This window comes from Plutella xylostella, chromosome 16 (assembly GCF_932276165.1).
Source record: "Plutella xylostella chromosome 16, ilPluXylo3.1, whole genome shotgun sequence".
Classification (NCBI taxonomy): Eukaryota; Metazoa; Arthropoda; class Insecta; order Lepidoptera; family Plutellidae; genus Plutella; species Plutella xylostella.
Window position 1 is genome coordinate 6151875 of NC_063996.1, and position 25918 is coordinate 6177792.

At 36.9% G+C, this 25918-nt stretch overlaps 1 protein-coding gene and 1 long non-coding RNA gene across 2 annotated transcripts in view; one reads left to right on the forward strand and one right to left on the reverse strand.

Moving 5' to 3' along the window:
* The first annotated feature begins 4009 nt into the window (after window positions 1-4009).
* LOC105386212 (small G protein signaling modulator 1) overlaps window positions 4010-25918 on the forward strand; it is a 59396-nt gene continuing 37487 nt past the window's right edge. The window contains exons 1-3 of the mRNA XM_048626206.1: window positions 4010-4165; window positions 6528-6646; window positions 11445-11597. Coding sequence (XP_048482163.1) covers window positions 4063-4165; window positions 6528-6646; window positions 11445-11597 — 375 coding nt within the window. The 5' untranslated portion in view covers window positions 4010-4062. The remainder of the gene's footprint in view (window positions 4166-6527; window positions 6647-11444; window positions 11598-25918) is intronic.
* Window positions 13558-15608, reverse strand: LOC125489668. The gene is made up of 4 exons (XR_007267148.1): window positions 15148-15608; window positions 14889-15037; window positions 14671-14710; window positions 13558-14581 (listed from the first exon to the last, which is right to left on the reverse strand). It is a non-coding gene; the product is annotated as an uncharacterized LOC125489668 (long non-coding RNA).

Genomic DNA, 25918 nt, shown 5'->3' on the forward strand with positions numbered 1-25918 from the left:
GGTAGAGGTACTGGGTGGTACTGGTACAAATGTACAAATGCTACCACTACCCACTGAATGTTAAAAGCGTGCATAGGTGCATGCACATTAATAAAGTCACTTGCTGCTGATCTTAGACCACTGATAAGCCACAGATCTAATACTTCTTCTTCTTCTTCTTCTTCTGGTGCCTCTCCACTACTGGAGTTCTAATACTTACCAACCTTATATACAGTAGTGACTGAAAGAGGAAGCTCGAGCTCATTAGATGTTGTGGTCTTGCGCCCTTCTAGCAGTTGGACGATTACGAGCTGATGATGACTCTGACAACTGATGGGATTAAGTTAATGAACAGCTCTATATAGGATATGAGTATTATGAGCACTTTAAAAATCATATGGTCGTCATCGTTTTTACCCTGGATTATCACCCATATAATTCACCAACCCATGCCATGACTTTATTCGGTTGATGAGATTTCTGATTTCGGAAACAAATCGGTAACTAATAGTTAGTTAATCAAGGGATCAAATTTCGGCTCGGACTCACTCTTCATTCTAGAAGGGCTGCACGGGGCGCATTTAAGACGTGACAAAAGTTGTCCGTCGTTTTCGCTCTTGAGGCTGCGAGATATGAGTGACCGCGATGCAAAAGGTATTTCACGTCTATAATGCGCCCCGTGCTACTAGCCAAGAGTTGCAGATAGTTTTAGTAATTTTCTTTGGTAGGTAATTAATTAGGTACCTACTTAGCATTTCATGAAAGAGCTTTTACAGAATTACAGAACGAGTAAGTACCTACGATTCAGTCAGTGTCTACATAACATACGTACATTAAAGTAAACACCCTTGCCCTTCAGAATTAAGTGCATGTTTTGAGAGAGCGAAGTGATCAAAATGCGTTTTGACGTGGACCGCTGGGCACATCTGTATTCTGCCGTCAAATTCAGTTGAGTAAACTCATCTCACCTCAAGCTTCATTACTGCGTAGATCCATGGCTCCATGGTAACCCAGGAGGTAGGGAACCACCAATATCTACAGTGCTATTGTCGTACAGTGGAGACGATCGCACTTTTCAACTACTGAAAAGATGGATCTGGAGTCTTGCCTCTGTGATTCTCCGTAGATTAGAGCCCTTTCTGAATGGGGTCCAGTAATTTTAACTGAGAAAGGAGAACGATGATAATGACGAAGAATAAAGATATTATTGAATTTGCACTTCTCATGCAGGTTGACTGGTAGAGGATTTAATTAAGTCTTTTGTAGGTCTACTACCTATTATCATCATTTTAATGAGTGCAATGAAAGTATATAAATAAGTTTGCTTGTCATATAGGTACCTACCTAATGTCGGTATCGTAACGACTGCTGAAACGGGAATACCTAACTAGTAGCAGATAACCTTCCTGAAATCATACCTAGAATGAGACAAAATGTTCCTGAAACTTCCCATGCCCGCTTTAAATCGCTTTTGTGGCTCCCAAAAACATTCAATTTCAGGTCTCTTTTTTTCAAGCTGTTGCAGCACCTATGCAAAAAATACTTTTTTGACGAACTGCAGATAGCACCTCACTGATGTTGACATTTTTGATTAATCAAAATACAAAATACAAAAAAGAAGTTTTAGAAACATTTTTAAAAATGTGATGAGTTTCGTTAACATATGTTATTATAATATAGGTACCTAACTACCTGTTTGTAATTGTTTTTTTATTTATTTTATTAAGGAAACAAACAGTCACTTACTAATAATTTTACAAACATTTTTGTAAATAGACCTGGAGTTTCATAAAAAGATACAGTAATATTACATTAATTCACACTTAAAGAATTATATATAATAAAAGTTTAAGTTTAGGTTAATAAATTTAGGGCGTCTTGCACAACAAAGTTAAATAAAATTAAATCTATGACCTCTTGCTCTGACATTATACTGTCAGAGCAAGAGACAAACTATTTAATTTTATTTAACTTTGTTGTGCAAGACGGCCTTACTTAATATTGTTAACTTGGAAGTAAAGTTTCAGTCTGAAAAAATATCTTAATATCTACGCCTAAATTATTGTACCTACGACCGCATCTCCAAAATCCGATGCCATTACACATTACATCGTTATGTACTTACTCTATATACTTAGACTGTGCCACAACCCTGAAAAGTAACGTAGATATACCAATATGCCTATAGCTACAGTGAATGTACCTACTCGCTTAGTGTTGGACCGACTGTATCTGACGCTTTAGGCCCAAGAATGTTGTTTAATATTCTTACTGAACACTGAGGTGCTTCAGCAACGTGTAGTTAAATGTAGTTAGCTAGTGTAAGATTATTTTGTCATTACGTTATTTTAAGGTAGGTATGTCTGTCAGTCAGTAAGTATATAAATTTACCTGCGACCATAGAATTTGGAATGAGCTGAAGTACCTCCTTATATTCTAATCAGGAACTGTACCTACATACTAGTTAGTATGTATGCAGGTACTTCATCATACTTTTTTGGTATAAAATTATATAATTATCTTCTACCATACACAACCTTAACTAACCAAGCAACGAGCTCGAAACCCTAAACAATTGAATACCGTCCTCGATTGACTGTCACAGTTTGCTTACTCAAGCGAGAGGGTCAACATCGTTGGGCCAATTTCACTCTTTATTTATACTATACCTAGATGTAAACAGGCAACTTTCGGGTCCAATCAGCCGGTCCCAGCGGGTCCCGAGAGGAGCCGGGTCTTATCACTTGCGTACTACGGGACTGCGCGCGGCGAATCATCGATTTTCCACTACCAGTTCATTCCCAACCGACAGAGGCGCAACAGGACGTCTCGACTAAACCTCCCGTGTGTTGCGAGGTAAACTTGAAAAAAAAACAATCGTTTAGTGTGGACTGGACATGTGCCCTGAGAATGCAACAGTGGTTTAGGATGCTGGAAAATGGCTGCCCAAAATAAAGGTGAGTTTTCCGTGGAAATTGTAACGTGAAACTTTGGTGTTTTTGTTGGTGTATGCGAAGTTACAAACTATAGAATACTGAAGGTGTATTAAGGAGAGCTACTCGTACTATTGGCAGTTAGAGTTGTTATCGGGCTGCCTGACATAGATAGCGGGTGCGTGGGTGAAAATCGGCCATGTGATGCTAATGTACGAGTGTTGTATCATGAACTCATGATGGTTGTAAGAATTTTCCGCATGTTTTGTCAACGTTGCTACTGTTTTTACGTAGATTACGAGGACAAAATAGTTATTAAATGCTGTATGAATTCAAGCTGGAAAAGATTATTCTTAATAGTAGATTAAGATTCTTTAATTACTATTCCATATATTCCATACTTTATTATCGACTAAAGGCTCACAATTTTCCACCATTTAGCCGCACCGGTATCATCTTAGCTGAAATGAAGTGAATAGAGTAATTACACTCATGCCTCTTACCGTCGAGGCTACTTCTTACTTTAAAAGTATGCGTAAACCTATCGGTATCGTATGTATTGGATAATACAGATTTTCATAAATGTATGGAGGCACAGCGGTCTTCGGCAATGCCGATGAAATGGACGCACTTGTGTGAATGTGTATAGGTGAAAATAATGATTGAATGCGATGCGTCCGTTGTCTACGATGATGAAAGGTGGACGCTTACTTTTACAGTGACAAATACTACAGCTGGATTAGGGATTTATATAGATCTAATGACCGTGGCGCGGTCAAAGGAATAAATAGCCAATCAGATTATTTTGTCTGTTCTTCCAAAGCCCCTCCCTAATTCACACAAGCTCTGCTGTATACTCGGTCTTTCTACTCAGATACTCTTCTAAGCGGTAGTGGTGATTGATGAAAGTATATGTTACCAAGACCAAGCTATGTTATTATGATGGACCTGTTAAGACACTGTTGCGTTGCGTTGTGGCCACATGAAGAATATGAAGATTATTCTGAGTTCTGACTTAAGTTAAAACATTAACATAGTTAAACCGTATGTCATATTGTTTGTAAATAAGTAAACAATAAATACACATAACACCGTGTCTATAAAAATAAACTTCGCTGGATAGTTGATTATTTAATTTAGTACTTACACAATGGCGCAAGGATCGTATCCAATGTTGCGCGTGAAGCCTAGCCAATTATTTGATCCCGGCATCAAGTCGATATTGTTATTTTGCGACTCTGTCGACTTTGGGGGTAAGTCATAGTGATAATAAAATATGGTATACAGTGCGACAAACTTATGTGTTCCGGTGAGAGCGAACTAAATTGATCTAGGTATATCTCATTATTTACTCATGAATTATATATTGATATAGATTAGATGGGTTATTTGAAACCACAAGAGCGAATTACCACTACTGGCAAACTTAAAATCTTATAAAATGAAGAAATATTACACATTTACGTGAGCTGTCACCGGAACAGATAAGTTTGTGGCACTATAAATACTTACATATGAATAAGGGTAAGTACTTAAAATGTGTAGGTACATGAGTGGCAATATAAAGGCCAGCTAAAATGATCGGAGAGCCGCCACTAGGAAAACATAGTGCGTATCTCTAGGTGAACTCGCTGGGAAATATTCATTGAAAATCAACTGAAAAGAAGTTTCTCCAGAGGAGCGCTTATTCATTTTCATTTGCGGACTGCGATGTTGGTTAGTATATGGTATTATTATAGTATAGGTATAGGTATGAACAGAAAAATCATTTTTGCTCTTCCTAAGATGGATACGGCCGATTAATCTTCTAAGTATATCAAGTTTGCTTTTCCTGAAGATGATAGATGGCCCTCGCTGACTAAGCATGAATAATAGGCTGAAATTCTGCTAAGTTTAAAAAAGCCTGATGGTAATATTACGGAATGTTCGCTACGATATACCTATTAGGTAGGTATTACATAGTTGTTACCTTGTCCGTACTGAGGTATCTACTTACTAATTTATTTAACATCGTGAATTAGTTCGTTTATATACCATATAGGTAAGTATTTACCTACTTACCACGAAATTTGTAAATCGGAATCTCAAATCTCCAAATATCACGCTTAGGCCCAGTTGAATATCTAATCTCCAAATCCAAATAGGATTCTAATACCCGTGTGATATGTGCGGCGGAGTAGAATAGCAGCACCCCTTCCACCTACTAGCGACTAATGCAATGGTGCCGTGTAGATGTGTGTAGATGATGACGGCTGAATGGTGTAGTGGTTAGTGACCCTGACTGCTATGCCGAAGGTCCTGGGTTCGAATCCCGACTGATTTGTTTAAAGACAGATATTTGGACTCGGGTCTTGGGTGTTGATATTTATAATTAATATGTACCTATCTATCTATGTATTTGTGTAGATATATCAGCAGTCCGATACCCATAATACAGGCTCTGCCTAGCTTGGGGTCGGATGGCCGTGTGTGACATGTCCCCACATATTATTATTACATATGTACATGATGTCCCGTAAATATAGTGGACCAACGTACAAGGGGTCCAACTCAGGGGGGCCACCTGATCTGAACAACTTTTATTCCATGACTTTTGGATATTCGCGAAAAAAATGGCTTCTTCATAGATTTTTTTTCATATTGTATGCACTCCATTACTAAGTAAAATGGCAATAGGCCCGCCCCCTATTACATGGGACTAACATAACACTCTGGCGAAAAGTGGGTGCAGCAATGCACCTCTGCCTACCCCGCAAGGGAGTACATTAGTACAAGGCGTGAGTGCGTGTTTTTTTTCCATTACTATGTACTTAGGTATTAATCCTGTAGGTTTTTCGTTTCCTACATAATATAATTTATGTACCTACTGGTTCATTTCATATACCTATCCCTTTGTAATAAAGTAGATAAGTACTTAATAAATATTAATAATCCTACCCAATTATAAAGTTTATTAGGATTTCCATTTTGAGATTGAATTTTAATCTAACTTAATTAAATTTGAGTTCACTGCCAGACTTGCTCTAAGTTAATATTTGGTTACCAGATCTGGTGCCGTGATTTTTCAGTACATTTATGAAATCCCGTACATAAACTAACTAAGTATTAGAAGTATTATATACCAAGTACTAACTACGAATCGTATTATACTTACCTACCTGCCTAGCAGGTAGGTTTTTAACGATGTTTTTCTTTTTTGTATGATACTTTTATTTTATTTTATTTACTTACCACATTTTTACTTAATTAAAGTTAAATCATTAAATGCCAAAGAACTTACCCGACTGAGCAACCATTGCTGACATTGAGCAACCGCTGTTATAATTACACTCACGGGCAATGAAAAGGTTCCACTGAGAAAAACACCAAATTACTTCTAAACGGAAAATGCTAGCTTAATGATGCCTTCTGCAACATTGAAGTACATTAAACAGAGCATCAGGATATTCCCAACTAAAAAACGATAATATTTTGTTCAAATTTTAAATTAAATGTTTGAAAAAATTTGAGTCGTTTTGTGTCGGATTTTTGTGAGTGGTACGTTTTCATTGAACGTGAGTGTATAACATCACAAAATGTCTTTCTTATTTTACATATTTTTGTTTATTGTCCCAGAAAGCGAGTCCGAAGACAAGATGCCGGCGGCCACGGGTCCCCCCGCGGACCCCAGCACGGAGCAGAAGGAGAAGCTCATAGCCGCCGTCAAGAAGGAGGTCAAGCATCTGATGGAAGAGGTGAGACGTCAAAAACTGATCATCCTAATTCCGAAACTACCTATCTGGGGGCACGGTAGTGCCCCCACCAAGTCGAGCAAAAAAGCGGCACGGCCGTACCATCCTTTTCTCGAAGCAATTCAGGCCATTTTCGACCCCCTGTAACTTCGTTTTCGTTGCGGATAAAACTAGAAGACTGAATTTTCACTAACCAGCGCAGGCATTGTAAAGACACGGTATATTTCAAATTTCATTCAATTTGAACCAGTTGTTTAAAAATTTTAACGGGTCAAAGTTTCTTAATTTTGTCACTGACTGACTCACTCACCGATCATAAAAATTCTAAGGCACTTCTAGCAGACCTAGAAGCTTCAAATTTGGAATATAAGTAGTGTTTGGTGTATGAACCAAGGAAAAACTAAAATATTTGGGGGCACGGTAGTGCCCCCACCAACTCGAGTAAAATTTTAAAATTTTGGTCCAGTTTTCTAGATAGGTAGTACATAACTGCTTAAATAATTTCATAATCACATATCTGGGGCACGGCAGTGCCCCCACCAAGTAAATATAGGCGCACGGTAGTGCCCCTGCCAAATCGAGCAAAAGATTCGCGTCATGCAAATTAAATCGGCAAAGGATGGATTACCTACCTACGGACAAATTACATCAGGCTACCAGTGCTACCACTTATAGTCAAATTTTCTTAATGTACAATGAACTTTGTGTATTGGAAACTAAGGTTGAAATTTAATTAGGGAAATGATGATGGGCACCAATATATGGAAGCTGGGACCAGCACCAATAGAAATGAGTGATACGTCGTTGAAAAGGTTTTTTTTTGCAGAATATGAATAACGGAAGCGCTAGTCTTGATTTACTGTCCAATTAGAATAATCGTACCTTGAAAGTTTTTATATTTTATTTCTGTAATTTTAATGTTTTTGTTAGTTTTTCACATTCATTTTTAATTTTTATAACAAAATGATCATATTTCATATAATATTATATTTGTTTATTATCTCAGTAAATAAAACCAGTTGAAAGTAATTTCTCCAATTTCAATAATACGTGTTTACGTGTATTACGCCCTAACTGTCATCAGGAGAGAGAGTGCAATGCCATAGAAAAATACTTCCTTCCGACGAATATATATTTCAAAATGGACAACTTATACGGATTTGTCGCCATAATACTTTTTTGCTCACTTGAAAAGAGCTATCCAACGATGTATGTCTCATCTTTATTGGACATAGGTCCCAAAACGCCCATTGTCAGTTGATGCAGCATGAAGTATCAAAGTTACGTTTATTCATTACACGTACATTACGTAGCCAAAAATAAAGATTCTTGATTCTTACCTTAAGTTTGCGATTTATGTAGGTAGGCAACCTACCAAACTAAGTTAACGCACCTACGTACCTAGAAGGTATGTAACGAAAAGAAAAAAAGTAGAACTGTCTACAAAATACAAAAAGAAATGAGATCCCATCAAAAACAATACTTGTCAAAAAAAACCAAGTCTCGTAACTCAGTTGTTTCTCGTAACTCGGCCATCGCATACACGTGTTAATTAAATTATTTAGTGCGATGACCCCAAGTCAATATATTTATATAAAACATTAAATATTTTTAATATTGAGATGCGTGCGTGGATAAGACTTGGTATTACATGGATCTCACAACTTTTTACCGTAGAACAACTGAGTTACGAGACTTGGTTTTTTTTGACAAGATAATAGTTATGTTTACCCCACCTACCTAGGTTTCAACAGCTTCTATAGCAGTTTAACCTTCCTTACAAGTTACGTCTTATCTTACATACACAAGCAGAAATACTCTGCTTTTAACCCCCGACGAAAAATGGGCTGTCATAACTTAACGTGTCTATCTGTCTGTGATAGCGTAGTTCTTAAAGTGCGGAACCAAAAATGTGCGTTAACAACACGCAGAGTGATGAGGGGCAGTGCGAGAACTGAAAACCGCCTTTATTATTCTAAAAGTCAGGGAGAAAAGGCTTATGAAGTGAAGCAGGCCAGTCCTTGAAATCTTTACTTTCACTTTATATTACAAGTTTACATTTTGTGTGCAGTTTTCTAAACACATTATGACCCGTTTTGGCCCTGATAACAGAGGATAAACAGATTTAATTCAATAGGATAGCGCGGTAGTAGGTGGGCGTAGGTATTTCAGTGCTAATCCTTTCTTAACAGGATCGCCGTTGTTAAACCACTTATCTTATAATCGCTTTGCACACAGTACACATAGTCACGCCTTGTATTAATGTACCTCCTTACAGGGTAGGCAAACTACTATTTATCATTTTGTAGTGGACACTTACATACAAATACATAATAAAATTTAATAATCTCTGCAGCAGATGTGTACCCTTATAATAAGTGTAGTGGTTACATTTAAGCAGGTATTTTTAAGTAAACATTAAGCACTAGTGAAACAGCGGAAAGGCTGTTTGAGGAAAATAGCGAATTTTACTGAATGAAATGCGATAACTTCTTACCTTGAATGGTACACTTTCTGAATGGTGCATGTGATCTACATGTATAAAGTCAGGTACTTTGTCTCTAAGTGCACTGGTTCCACTTTCAAAATGTCGACACCAAATGATTAAAATTTTTTTAAAACCTTTAATTTAGAATTTGATTAAAATATTTATACGTTTTTACTTGGGAATTTTGAGGTATTCAGCAGAAATTAAATAAGTACCTACGTAAATCATAATTTTGAACATCCCCAAATAAGTAGATAGGTACTCTGGTTAAATTTTAAAGATGTATCTGCTCGCTCATATAAGTGTGTACCTGTACCTAGACTAACTAGTATTAGAATACTATAGGGGTAGAATCAATAATCATCTGGGAATCGTGGCGACACCACCGTCCAATACCCTACATTATATTATACCTATAGTAACACAACACAAGTATGCCAGGACACGACTCCAGTCCTCAGGGACGGGCGACCTCCCGCCCTCATTCCTTGTCCTAAGTAAATTGACGTGTTTCCATCCGCGTGCAGAGTGCGAGTTTTTGCAACTCTCGAGTAGCGGCGAGTAAACGCGTCCAGTGTCCCTTCTACATCCATATATTTAAATAATTGTAGTTTTTAGTGACCTGTGGAAATTCTTATTTTAATATTTTTTATGTCACCAGTGAAATCATACGATAAATAAATAAATAAATAACGCGAATTTGTATAGTGTACCACTGTACCACTGTGTGTACCACACGTTGCATCAGGTCCACGCCATACAAATTTGAGTTAAGTGGGAGTTACACGTACGATGCGAGTACGGAAGTATGCGTACTTAAAGCTCGACGACTTCTTTTCGCTTGTGAAGTACGCGAATTTAAATTTAAGTTTAAGGTGACTAACGAGCGAAAAAGTTCGTCGAGCCACAAGTATAATACGGGGTTCTTACTCGTACGTCTATCACCCACTTTAGGTTACACAGTTTCACTGCACGACCGGTTAAGAAAAACCTGCACTAGTCCCTCCGGTGCCAGATGAAAGTACGAACACAATGGCTGACCGAAAAATCTTTCAGAAGTTTTTCTTCGTATTTTCCCGTCGCCGTTCCACTGAGTTGCTTGAGTTACTGAAACCTGTTCAATGTTTTGTGTTAATGAATGAATTGTTATGGTTGTTTTTGTTGAGTTCTTGTGAAGTGAGATGTTTTTGTTAATCTTTAAATTAGCTATTGAACCGTAGCTATTATGTTGCCCCGTATGTATGGAGTCGGACCCGCCTGGAGCGACGGCCTTAGACAAGTAGGCTAAAAGCATATTATGTAACTATAGTGGATGGTGATTGCGGGTTGAAATGATGATAACGATGTTTTTACGAATACTGTGCAGTGCACCATTCCACCTTTCTCCAGTACTGTATTTTTAATTCACTTTTGTGTGAAAAAATCCATGGAGAAATATCTACTTTGAAACTTATTTAACTTTTACTTTATCGTTTTAGACAGAGTAGCGTAAACTTGGCAATGTAATAAACAAAGGTTCTCACGAAGAACAGTTGTTATAAGCTTACAGAGTGTTGTGTAATTAAATTCGAAAAAATCTTTTCAGGCGTCGTCAGCGTTGTTTTACGCTTTTCACTTTGAACGAAATTTATAGTCGCGCTGAATACGGAAATTAAAGTGGTTGTTACCATTCTAGCTTTGAAAAATAGCTTCATTTTGTGGCAATAAGTCAGTCTTTGTAAGCTTTCATTGGGGCAAAAGGGCAGGGATTTACAGCTGGTTGCTATAGGTATATCTTATGAAACTTACTGTAGAATGCAGGCTGTTGCAAAAGTGGTATATTAAGTAAAACAAGCCGAAAGGGCGTGGAAAATTTTCAGAAGTATTAGAAGAAAAGCGTTTCAGGATGACCCTCTGAGTCTCCCCTTTTACCGCTTGCCGTACGACTTTTCAAACATTCTGTATAAGAAGGGCAACTTGAAAACATCTGACAGTCGGGTTGTCCATGCACTTACCCGACAACTCTCTCACCAACCCGCACTAGGCCAGCGTGGTGGGCTAGGCCTAAAATCCATCCTTCACCGGAAGTAGTCCCATCAGTAGGGACGTGATGGGTTGTGATGACGATGATGATGTACAGTCAGCAGCATAAGTAGCTATACACTTTTGTACCTTGTCAAACTCACAAACTACCTGTTCAATCATTCAAACATTGACGTTTTGTATAGTAGTTTGATAATGTACAAAATTGTATAGCTACTTATACAGCTGACTGCACTTATAAGAAGAAGAAGGTTCCCCACAAGATATACTAACCCCCCTACCCCCCTCCAGGCGGTGACACGCAAGTTCGTGCACGAGGAGAGCGGCGGGGTGACGGCGCTGTGCGGCGCGGTGGAGGCGTGCCTCGGCCAGGGGCTGCGGCGCCGCGCGCTCGGCCTCTTCAAGACCAACTCTACCACCGCACTGCTGCATAAGATCGCTAAGGTACGTGGAGTGTTATTCTTCAAGAGCTGATGACTAGCCGAGGTTGGCGGTGGTCCTGCTGATTTCCGCCACAGCTACATTGTGGAACAAAGCGCCTATGTGGATTTATCGTTTGTTATTGTATTACGGAGTAGCGGGCTACTATTCAAGTCAAGTGCATATAGGTTTTATTCATCGTGGGAAGCACGAAAGGAGCTTACCTTGTGTGCCGTATCAACTGTAGCTTTCATGTCCGTACGGCGCATCATAGGTATGACTACCCAGCGACCTACAACTGTCACCAGCGGCAGCGTGACAAATGCTGGCCTAAAGGACCAAACCCTTTACTTAAGTACCTACAATGTTGGACTTCTAGAGGAAACTATAAGTAGTCAAACATCTACCATAAAATCTAAGTAGTAGCTGCACTACCTTAGCGTGGTCATAAAGAAAACGGAAAATTTCTCGTTTATGTAATAGAAAAAAAAACACTAGGTAACGTAGATGGTACTAAGTAGGTCTACAAACACACAAGTTTAAATTATACATGGGAGTAGGACAGGTGTAAATTACACCAGGCTTAATGCAGGCTGTCGTTTCAATTTACGAAAACACATCGCTGTAGACGCCCCAGATCTCAATGCCAGCATAACGATGGTATAATTTTAAGGGAACTATATTTCTTGCCAGCAAAGTTTATTTTTGTCATCAACTTGTATCAGCAAATTAATAGATCAACCGCAACAATATATTTTTGTCCTCAAATAAATAAAAAGTGTCCTCTGGTATGAATCAGCAAATAATATCAATACAAAAATCTAAAATAATAGATGGATTGCCAAAAAATTTGAGTTCATTACATAAATAAAAACTTTGTATGCAGATTTGCAGAATATTATTTTTGCCCCTCAAATAATAACTGCGCCCGCAGAATAGTAGATTTGCCAGCAAATATATTGACTCTAGGTCGCATGTTGCGATTTCTTTTTAATTCATATTTTATCAGCATTGCAGTAGTTACATTATGATTGGTCCAGTTATTAAAACATTATAATTCGTTAGCAATTTAATACATGAGTTTACAAATTAGCGGAGACGGTGCTATGGAGAGAGCTATGCTTGGAGTTTCTCTGATGGATCGTATCAGAAATGAGATTATCCGTCAGAGGACCAAGGTTACCGACATACTTAGCTGTCAAAATATGCAAGCTGAAGAGGCAGTGGGCTGGTCATATCTGCCGAAGAACCGATAACCGTTGGGGTAGACGAGTTCTCGAGTCGAGACCACAAACAGGCAAACGGAGCGTGGGACGCCCTCCTGCCCGCTGGACTGACGATCTTAGGCGGATAGCCGATAGTGGTTGGATGAGGAAGGCAGAGGACCGAATGTTGTGGCACTCCTTGGGAGCGGATCTATCTCCACCAGTGGATGATTATTGGCTGATGATGATGATGATGAAAAGAGGAAGTTTAAGTTTTAATTACAATAAGATTGCTTTTGATTAGAAGAAGATTAAGGTTTAAGTTATAATTAGAAGAAGGTTGTTTATGTTGTTTTTAATTAAGAATATTGATGATTTAAACTTAATTTTTTGTTTCATTTAAATATTAAAGATAACATCGAGTTATGTGGACATACCTATTAAAATATATACATAAATGTTAACTTGCCACTTGATCATAAATCCCGGCAATTTTAAGTGATTAATTGTTGAATTGATTTAAAATTGTTTGGGGGCAAAAATTTGCTGGCAAATCTACTATTTTGCCTTCAAACCTATTATTTAGCAAATTCAAAACGGATTTAATTGGCGATCGTTTAAATGACACCCTAATTTTAATGTACTTACCTATATAGATAGGTATACATACACTCGATATGAACACTGCATACATCTTCTGGATGTAGGTATGCAAATATTATTATGTTTCGTCATCGGTCATTGATATTTGAATGACAGGTCACCTTTTCACCTTGTCTGGAAGGTGATTCGTGTCACAAAAAACCCCGTCGCTTTCATCTCGTTTTCAGATTTTTACGAACGAGTTGTCAAATTGCGATTCACATGGCACTAAAACCCAAGCTACATAGTAAGATCGTTTTGAAATCGCAAAATGAATGAACGAATGGAGAATGACGCGATTCATGTAATTTTTGTTGAATTTTTTGATATCGCTTATCCGTCATATTTTGACGTTTATGCGATTTTAAACTTTCGAAGAAAAGGGTGAAATTGTTAGATCGTTTTCAGAAAAAATACTGCAAAAAACTGTGAAATTGACCTTGTACACATCTCTCCAAGATCTTCAAGCCATTTTTCAGCCGGACAGCCGTCCCTACGAGATACGTTTCCATCTTTACCGAATTCGTAATTTTCCTTTATAGTAAGCTTGTATTAGTGATATTTATTTGATTGGCGTGGGTTTTGGCCTGAGGCCCTCGCAGAATGAGGAAGAATAATTTAACCGAAAGCATATACATTCCCTCAGTGTGCAAATTGTAAGTTAATGAATTAAACACATTGTAATGCATGTATATTTTATTGAACTAATAAATTCTATGAATTATCACAAATACTAAAAAATAAAGGTAGTAATTAGGTCCCTTTACCACTTAATAAAGCTACAGATAATGGCAATCAAAGATTAAAGTCTTATTATTTTTCTCATATTCTCTCCTATAGGTTGGCTGGTACAAAATGCTTTTAGCCTTTTGTATAAGTAATTATTAATACTTATGTATGTATACAATATTTTGTTAACAATTATTAAACTATTATTGTATATAGGAACTTAGGTAATCAGTAATAACAGGTGCTCCTCTGTTTGAATTGTCGCATGAAGAAGAGGAAGAAGAGAGGCATGAGGCCATTGAAGGCCAGGCGCATGCGCAGGGACGGGATCCTCCCGCGCAGCAGCCGCAGCAGCGCCGCGTGGACCGCGCGCTCCACGCCGGTCGCGGAGCCAGAGCTTCACTGGTCGCGCAACTGCGTCGCCGCTAAAATCTGTGGATATTCAATTTATAGTTAAAACAAGTACCTACAAAAATATTTTGTTATTCCGATATAAATTATGTATATGTATTATACCTTACCTTTACTTTAAGTCTGGTCTTGATTGTTCCTTTCATTAGCCTAGAAAAGACAAAATGAAAAGTTCAGTATGATATTGTTCTAAAAAATTACAGACAGACACTAACAAAACTACACTGTAACATAAATATTCAACACCAGTTTTCCTAACACATTATTGGGGCGACAATGAAGTTAAATTCTATTCTATTATTTAGCCAAACATTTAGGAATAACCTACCTTTTTCCATATGAGGAGCCCCTGCTCAAGAAGCCTCTCATTGACTGCAGCCTGTCTGTTCATTGCTTCAGCTATCATTGTGAGGGCTGAAGCCGTAACCTTTCACAACGCAGTTGCTCCTTCTGCAACTCAAGCACATCGGCATGATTCTAAAACAATTCAAACAGAAATTGGATACATCGTAAATTACAATACCTTCTTAACTACAACCGGTAACATTTATATTTCAAAAAAAATAGGTTAATACATTGATACTTACATGTCTCAGTCGTATTTCTCTAAGTTAGTTAAACTTCCTTTCTTCTTATTTTCCAAAAAAACTACGTTGACACGAAAATGAGCAAAGAAAATCAATGTTTGTTATGTTTGTTTTAATGTAGAAAACATGGCGGCTGTCAAAAGTGCCACAGGTTATGAATTTCTTCAACGTTGAATTAAAAAGCCGTTTCTTGATACTTGCTATCGACACTAATTCCAACAAAATATATTGTAGGAACAAAATTATTTAAAACAATTAGTGGTAGTATTTATTATTTTTGCCTGGCAATTAAAAAAATATAGTTTCATTCATTTCACTCAAGCCATCCAAATACGAACTAGCGATATGAAAACGAGATCAAAGTATGTGTGTTATGAATCGCGTTTTTGAACATTGCGGATTTCATCTCGTAACTCGTTCGTATCGCTTTACAAATATTTCGGTTGAGATATGAATCGCGCCCCTGCATTTTTATGCACGTTCTCTTCTACTCTATCCGGTTTTGCCGCACAGTTAGTGGAATACCGACGTACCTACTCCGAACTTTTGTTGCACTATAAGGTGTATATACAGGTGTAGTTACATATGTAACTACCTTAATATACATATACTACATAAGGTGTAGTTACATATGTAACATGTACATATACTACATAAGGTGTAGTTGCATATGTAACTACCTTGTTGCACTATTCTTGCTACTAATCTCGCTACACCTTCAACACCAAATAAAACCACCGTCATTTTGTTATTGCAACACACATTGTAATCAATTCAGTGTACCAAAACATTCCTTCTTTCAGCAACAAATAAATACCAGACTTATAACACACTTCTCTGCAACACTACACATTCACAACCATCATCACAGAGTATCCTCAGTTGCATCTGCAAAAGCCCCTGGTGTACCAGCGGGCTAGGAGACCTCCATTGGGTCCGCTGACCTCCGCCCGGCCTCCGAAGTGGCCCTGGCTGCGGCAGGCCGCGCGGCACCCCTCATTGGTCAGTTCCGTGGCTGCCTCCCCCTCAACCGTGTTGAGGAAATAATCAGCCTGTACCAGGACGACAGATGTTAGTAGGAGCAGCAGTATTGCGAACTTCATGGTGCGGTTTCTGGGTTAAGACTGATGTTGTTATGCGAAGCTGTTTTGGCGTGCGTGAGTGTTGGTTGTGTGCGGAGTGGTATAACGGGTTTTGACGGGGAAATCCTATGCGGGCTTCCCTATTCGAGGTGTTTGATTAAATATTTATGGTGTGTGTAGTGTACCGCTATGTCAGTTCGTATAATTTTCCTCCCAGCTACAAGTTTATACAGAAAATTCAATAATAATTTTGTACTTAAACGGTTTTCCAACGGTATTTCCAAGTCTAATTCCAACCACGGGTACAGCCACAACTGGGAATCTCATTTTGATAATTCAACAGAGTAGGTACTGAAAAGTAAAATCCAATCCTATTTAAGGTAGATACATTATCGATATAGATCGTAGATATAGACATTATTTGATGGTCCTTCCCGAATGGAGTCTAGGTCATCTGATTGACTTATTACAAACATTTATTTCATCTACCCGTATAGTTAAGTTTTTCTTTGATTTAAGTATTTCCTTTTGAAGCTCATACGAGTACCCATCTCATACCATGACTATTATCGCATTTACGTAACAAAGTAATAGCAACAATAATAATAATAATAATACGGTCTGTAATGAAACACGTCGCAGCCGGGAGCTGACACGGGTGCGCTAATGGATTCCATTGATTTACCCGCTTAGAACAAGACGGGTGATATTATAAGTTTGCTAGTGTAGGTACCTATTAGGGCATGCAATACCGGAACTATTTTCAATACCGGTATTGAGTTCCGGTATTGCAACTCAATACCGGGATCCCGGTATTAATACCGGTATTAGATTTCCTTGTAATAAATGGCATATATTGTGATTAAAGGTCGTATAGGTCAAAATAAAACGAGAAAAAGCAATTAAATTCAGTATTTTGTAATAGATTTTTACGAGAATTGAGTATTAGAGTTTAAATTTTATAATAAATTATTATTTTTACATCCAGAGTCCGCTTACGCATGGTCAACAGTAGATATCAAACGGCCGAAAACTGCATCAAACGGTTGGAAACAAGTGCGCTTTCACAGTACATAGGAATACTGTATCTAAATCGCTTTATTATAGCCTAAAAAAATCCAATTCCGGTATTACTTTAATACCGGTATTAACTTTCAATACCGGTATTAAAAAAAGCGTGAATTTTGTCCCTAATACCGGTATTACGAATACCGGTATTGCGGTATTGCATGCCCTAGTACCTATATGTCGCACTCATCTGGTTGAAACAGTATAAGTGTTGTGACATCGTAGCCTCCCGCAACGAACATAGGTTGCACGCATTTTTGCTTTAAAGATTTAATTTACTTTCTTACATCTTTTGTGTTCTTTAGTACTTTATTTACAAACGGAGCTAAATCCTTTGATCACTCTTTTACGGCTATGTTCCCGACTGTAAAACTTGCTAACTTCACAAAGTAGAACTTTCCGAGTTTTCTCCTCTAATTGTGCCTGTGTTAAGTTACAAGGAAAGTTGCTAACGTGAGGAATTACGGGGATGCGATAGTCGATTCTTGGCGAAATACTTACAAAAAGCTTTAAAAGGGAAAGGGCATTATTATAAATTTCACGTAAGGTACACTACCTAGTTGTCATTCAGTTACAGTTATTCATAACACACTTACTTATAAGTAATAAGCTTTTTGGTAACTTCCAGTAGCGAAGTATGCGTCAGTCACCCGTCTCGTCACTTAGCTCACACACTTGAGAAATGTAATTTGGTTATAATGTATCAATTAGTAAATATATTGGTAGTTTAGTTCATAATATATCATTCTTTATAAAAGTATACTTACCTGTAAATATGTAGTTATCATACAAATAAAATCGTGTTTAAAGTAGGTAGAATAAAACGACCAATAAAAAAGTTCACCGAAAAAAATTATTAGTAAATAGTTTGGCCCCAAGAAATTACTGCATAGTAGGGGAAAGTAGGTAGGATTCGTACAGTTTTTACTTCAAGCTCTGTAAAAAAATAACTACTAGCTAATCCAGTAAAATTTCAATGCCTATTTATTACCTATGTATCTACCCATTATATTAATGTACATCAGTGTCGATATTTAGCAACAAACTCAAGTTACCGGTGATTTTACAAAAAAAAAGATATCGTACGAAAGCACCCCATAGGCGGGTGCCTTCGTACACATCTTGGGGCACATTCGTACATAGTGGGGAGCCTCCGTACGTAGTTATAAAAATAACATTTATACAGAATATAAACATATATTGTGATCAAAATTAACATCCTTAGTAATCAGTCAGTAACAAATAACAATTTAGTAACGTAACGGCACCATTAATAGACAAGGATCCAATAATGGACACTTACAAACTTATATTGTCTAAAATAAGAGTTTGCATAGTTTTACGAAAATTACAACACCTTAGTTTCAAAGCCTAGACATCCCTCCTTGTAATATATATGTCGCAGTCATCTGATTGAATCTTCTTTTTGATTGAACCACTAGCTCGTTCATTGGATGCGACATATACAAGTTACTTATGATATCCATTTAGATTCAAAATTGTGATGCAAAATAGTTCCTTTGACGGGGGTTCACAAATTAAATAGAGATTTGTTAAGGAAATCCACAAGGAGGTAAGTGTGGATTTTTGTTGGTGATTTAGTATTTTTATTTTATATTAAATTGCTTGATTTTATAGAAACTATACTTACTGAATTACGCACATATTTTCAAAAAAATAGGTCAGCTTACATTTATGGAAATGATTTCAGGGGGGGTGTTCATTACTGGTTTGTCTTTTTTCTGTAAATCCAGTTATGGACACGTGTCAAAAATAATGTTTTAAAGTAATGTTCAGTTTTCTTATTTATTTTTATTTAGAATTTCTTAATTATATTGGTAGTTTTTGTAAAACATCAACAAGATGAAGACTAGCAATACTGCAAAGATGTCCATAATTGGGTGTCCATGACTGGATTTTTCATATTGTCCAAGAAAACGTAGTATGTACGACCTAGCAAATGGGAGATGCTATTATGGATGTACAGGATAGCCACTGCAGTCATGCGTTATGGAGACACAAAAATGTTCCCCATACATCTATTTTTAGTGTTCCAGAACAAGTATTAATCCAAGATGCTTAAATGCTTTTTTATGTATGCCCGCGGCATGGTACTGTAATAAATAATAAAAAATATATTTCATTGTATATAATAACTAATAATTAATTAATTAATATTAGGAATTAACTTTTAGAACAAGTGAGGAGGGTGCATTCGTACAGTACGAATCTACCCCATTCAGACATGTACGAAGGTACCCCAAATCAAAAAAAAACAAAAAAAAATGAAATATATAAATAACCGTTAAAGGTACATAATTTCTTAATGTTTCCATCACAAGTTAAGGAATCAAACAAATGCCACGTTAAATTACTTCTACTATTTGCCAAAAACTGATAGAGTTATACGCGTTCAAAGACGACTCCAAAAATTACTTACGCGGGGCGAAAACACGTTTTGTCTTGGTGCGACAAAGCCGACCGCCACACCGCCGCCCCGCCCCGCGCATAGCCTATGCGTGTGAGCGGGAGTCCCGCACACTACCACAGAATAATAACTAGTACCAGGTACAGAAGTCCATCTTCGCAATGGCTATCAAAGAAATATGACTCCATCCCATAAGCAATAAGATCTAATTTAGATCGCGCTCCAGCCGCACACGTTTTTATTTACTTACCTACCAATTTATTTTTGAGGGAATATGCGCCTTATTTCACTGGACTACGGTGCATAATAAGTTATACGTGGTTATACGCATTGAAAAAGAAGCCACCTTAGGGTTGCCTCAGCACCACAGACTACAACGTTTACTAAGCAACGGACTGAGTTTGTAAAAAGAATGTCATGATATTAAAACAAAATAATTTGAATTTAGAATACAAAGCTATTCCAAACTTATTTTCTATTGGAAATGACTAGTTGAAGCTACGGCAATTTCATAGTTAAGATATTTTGAAGTACATAAAATATGTATGAATCTAAGTACCTAAAACATTTAATTTTGTGAAAACATGTTTTTTTTCGTTATAATTTATATTATGGATATAATTTATATTATGATACAGAACGTGTTAGTTTCGTTAAGCACTAATCCCACTCAGCGCACATTTTATAATCGATTCATTAATACATTTTGAAGGTAGTTGTGTCTGTAAATTTAATAATTTAACGAAAAAAATATTGGAATAGACTTTGTTCAACATGGAGAAAAAAAGGGTTTGTAGTTCGTATTAATTTCATTTCAAATAAGGAACGTAGAAGAAATCAATAAAATACTTAGATTAGTTTTACCTGTCAGCATCTTTTGGTAATGTAAAAAAATTTAAATTTGGATCACGATCCGTATTTAAGCAATTAAATACGGCACAGTATCTTTTTGCTGCTTTTTTTCTTTTTATGTCCATTTTTCTATTCATAATTCGCGCGCGCGTGTATCGTCTTCCGCTTGCGGCAGCCGACTAGATTTGCCCACTCGAAGCGGCAGGCGCCAGCGCCGCCCACGCGCGGAGTGACACAGGCCTGACACTACTACGATCGCATCTATGTGTTGAATAGTGTTAGATATCGCCACTGTACGAATGCTCCCTCTGTACGAATCCTACCTACTTTCCCCTACTTATGACTTAAGAGAGGAAATATTTATTTATTGTTATCATAAAAATGTGTTAGTAGCAATGTGTCCTTAGTCTATGTTAGATTATCTATGTTAGATTATTATACATATATATGACTTAAGTATATATTTTACCATGGATCCCATAGTCAACCACAGTAACATCAATATATATCACGTTGCATACATTTAATAATAAATAGGTAATAAGTACAGACCAATTCGCATAAATAAGTATATTTTTTACACTTTAGCTTCACAGCAGGCGTCTGAACTGAAAGCGTAGTTTAGTAAAGAAATAGCTCCACTCGAGTAATGTAATAAAGAAATACCACTCGTGCATTTATTGTTTGTGCGGAGAAAGACTAGTCGACTAGTTCAGCGAGAAAATACACTGGCGAATGAAAAAGTTCCAGTTATAAAGCACCAAATTACTTCTAAACGGAAATGACACCGTCTGCAATATTGAAGTAGGTTAGTACTTTTAACAGCGCGTCAGATAATTACCAACTAATAAAGTAAGTAATTATAAATATTAAGTTTATTTTTATTAAGTAGGTAAATGTTTAAAAAAATTGGGCTCATAAAAATTGGTGTCGGTATTTATACTAGGTACAAAAATCTAAAAATTTAAAGAGGTACTTAAGTACATACATACCTATCAGAATGACTTTCAACCAAATCTAGCCGCGAATGCCGTGATTTATTAAGATCCTGTCCAATCGTAAAGATGATGTGACTAAGTACACAAATACTTAAATATAATATTTTTGGTGTAAAATGGTTTTCATCTTCGAGAAAAAATTCGAAGTACTTACTTACTCAAAAAAAGATTTTAATGTAAATAAAGTAAATGCAAGACAAGTCTTATTTAAAATCAGCAACTTTATCGCTGCCTGTATTGCCCAGAAAAATATATTATTATCGGTATACCTTCGGTGTAACAAGAAAAATCCCAGGTGTAAAGCGTTAATAATACGTTAGTAGGTTACACGTGTTCTGTGGTAAGTATAAGTATGTATAGGTTCCTACTTATTTGATTTCCACCCAAGTATTACCAAGAACAGCTATTTACCCAAGGGAAATCCTTAAGTCCCTATACTTATAGCAAATTGAAGAATGCCTACCGAAAAACCTTGCCAAACTATTTATTATTAGGTTTTCCAAACGTAACGTAATTCTCCCAAATCAATTCAGAAGGCCTAGTGTAAGTATTTCTTAACCGATGGAGCAGTGAAACCTATCTCGTTTCTGCTAATATAATAAATTTTGAGATTTATGGTTTTAGAGACTATATATATATATACCTGATGAAACTCTACAGATTTTGTCTTTACACTTATTGTATGAGTTGTATCCAATTACATGTAATTAATTGACAGCATTTCGGCAATTTTGAACTGTCATGACTCATGCCTTACAGACTCGCGCCGAGAAGACCAGAGGACCCCCGAGAAGCGATAGTGTGATTAGTTTCTCGCCTTCTCGTTCTCTGGCTCAGGCGTTCTCCGATCGGTGTCGGTCTTTTGGCCCGAGACAAAGGAATTTCACGGGCGAGAAAGAGAATGGCATCACACTCTCAATCGTTCTCGCGCTAACCTCTGGTTTTAACACTACAACAAAGCAGCTGAACCAAAGTCGACGTCCATGCCGGATAGCGACGAGAACACAAGTGAGATCACAGCGTGAGAGCGGGTGGTTCACCGAGATCGCGAGAAGTCTCGACGAACCTCTCGCCGAGACTTCTCGGCGTGAGTCTGGATGAGGCAACAGAAATCATCTAAGCTGAAAAGAGGTATAACGCAAAAGTGTGACTCGCCACTACTCAAAAGACCCCTAACATTTTCACAAGTAACATGAATTACCTAACTTACTTTTTCTCATTCATGTTTCTCCCGAGATTCTCGTGAGAATGTGGCGCGGTCAGAAGTAAAAACTCGCACTACGCTTGCAGGAAGGGATGGATATTTCGTTGCGTAATGGATTTTGGATAGTTTATGTTGAGTGGATTTTCAATCGCCATTTAATATCGAGTAGGGTTAAGGATAAGCCGTGTATCCTACAGTGGAAATGTTGTTCCTAGTAGTTCCTCTACACTAACATTATTTATTTATTTATTGGTTTATTCAGGTAATCAACAGCATATTATAGTAAATTAAAGCCCAATACATGTTTTAAATTATATAGCCAATAATAGTAAAAGATAAGTACTGAGCAAACAGAAATATTCTACTTAAGTAGTTCTACAAACTTACAAAACTTACAAAAAAAAACAGTATTTTATTTTACGCATTTAAAGAAAATAAAATAAAAAAAGAAGCAACATGTTAACAATTCATATTTTAAATATACTAAATATAAAATATACTTATATATATAAATACCATTGATAATTTTTTTTTTTTTTCTTAACCTCTAGTGTCCCACTGCTGGGCAAAGGTCTCTCCCTGAACATTCCACGTATCCCTTTCTTGGGCCTGCTCACACCATTCCGTGTTAAAATTGTCCAAGTCGTCCCGCCATCTCTTTCTTGGTCTGCCTCTGCGCCGGCGGCCGTTGTTGATAATTGATAAATATATAATTTTAATAGATTATAATTTTTTTCTACCCAAAGAAGTTCAAAATTTATGAATATATATTTAGTTTATAATTTCATAAGTACCTACTTAACGAAAAATAATTAGAGGAGATGTTACGTTTCCAATAAATTTCTTATTATATTTTTACGAAAGGTTGGTTTTGATTGATGGAAAGGATCAATTTCGCCAAATAGTTTATTGTATAGTCGTGTTAGACGAGTAAGAGGTTCATTGAGGCCGTAGTTGGTGCGGTGAGGGGGCGCGTGCAGCAGCGCGGGGCGGCGCGTGCGGCGGCGCGGCGTAAGGAACAGCACGCGGCCCACCAGCTCCGGACAATCCACTCGAGAATTCATCAGGTCATACAGAAGCATCATATCCAGCTTATCCTTCTGTTTTCCAGAGATAACAGGTGAAAACCATTGCATCCTTCTTCATAGTTTAGGTAAGAGCGTCTAGTACGGTAACACAAAAATGAAATAAATTTCTTTTGAATTGATTCAATATGCTGCTTGTGAATGATGTAGTTGGGAGACCAAATACTACAGCCATATTCAAGTATACTTCTCACGTAAGCAAAATACACAGTCTTAATACACATCGAGTTGCTAAAAACTGAGCAAGTACGCATAATGAAACCTAAAGTTTTATATGCCTTAGTACAAATCATGTCAATATGTTGAATAAGAGAAAATTTTGTGTCCAGGTATACACCGAGATCCCGAAAATTATATTAAATTATAAAGACTAACAGTATTATATGAGTATTATCTTAAAACTTACTGACCTTATTAAAATTGTCAGTGCTTTCGAGAGAGAGGTTATAACATGGTGATCCTACTAAGATTGTATTGCTTTTAGTTTGATCCAGACAATAGGGAACCTACATAGATACATTATATACATGAACGTATGTAGATACTTCACAATAGCCATTATGTGTGTCGATTCCACAACTCCAAAAGCTCATTGTGAGGGAATGCCGACACAAGGAAATATACTCGTAAATTATGAGATACCTACATTTAAGAACATTACATACCTTTATGAACGTTAGATTAGATAGGTACTTACATGAAACAATCGAAATAATGAGGTTGATTCTGAAGGCACAGTTCTTTTTTTGTTGTTGTATTAAATTCGACTCTGTGTTTGCTGCCGTAAATCACATTTACCTGGCAAAATTAAATTTTGCGCCTTCAGAATCACCAATATATTGGGCTTTTTCAGTTTCAGAAGTTGGTCTTCATGTCTATGTATAGGTTGATCCAAAACTGTTAAATTATGCCAAAAATGGAAGACTCAACTCATTCATGTCGGCTATTTAACATACTTTGTTACATGACTTAGGAAAAATCACAACTTTTTTAAACGAAGCAACTACGACTACCTTTGCGGACGAACCCGCAGGCATCGATTAGTATATTTCAAAGGCCATACCTACTACCTACAGACAATACAAAGTGATAGACGACGAATACAATTCAATATCGAAATAGAATGGGTATTGATTAACAACGTGTTGTGTTGAATTGAATAAAGACCACATATATGCAGGTAGCAGCTAGTAGTTACGTACCATTTATGTATAAGAAATAGCGAATACAATGCTGTAGTCTGTATAGATTGACTTTGTGGACAGAGAAAGCTACATGATAAATAATTAATAATACCTGTGATAAGAGCATGCGATGCAATTTTATTTAACACAATGTCCAAACTAAACCTAAACTAATCATACAAAAAACTTAACAAAAAATAATAACAGTGTAAACCGAATCACATGCTATCACAACATGCACTGTTAAAACTATAACTTATAATTTTATTTTATTTGTATTTATTCTTAGAATTATAACAATAAACAATAAGTACGAAGTAAATCAATAGTTAATAGTGCATAAATATAGTTCATATTACGATGCTCTAATTAGAGTACCTACATAGTTACATACTACATAGGTAAGTACCTAATTCTTTAACCAGAGATCCCGACACGATTTTGCCTGAAAGGAGAGTTTGATTAATTGTGCGGTTGTTGTGTTCTGGGTTACGTCATTTGTCTCTGCTTCTCTTGTTTTCTCTCTACTTGTTACATAATATATACAATAATACATATCGTTGCAGTCGTAGAACAGTGACGGATCTGATTTTTTTCGATTTTCGGATTATTGCAGATTCTTCTTTAAAATTTCATTATTTACCTATACAACAAAAGTTTTTTTAAAAATCTTTTATTATAAGCGAAATACAGAGTCGAACACTGACGGTTTTGATTTTTTCGCGTAGAACATGGGCGCTTGTGCCGTCCCGTCGATGTTCCGCGGTGACCCTCACCCCCCGCGACCCGCTCCCGCGCGACGGTTTGTTTGTTCTGTCAGTGTTCTCTGTAGGAGCACATGGAACACGTAATGAGTACTTAAAATGTTTT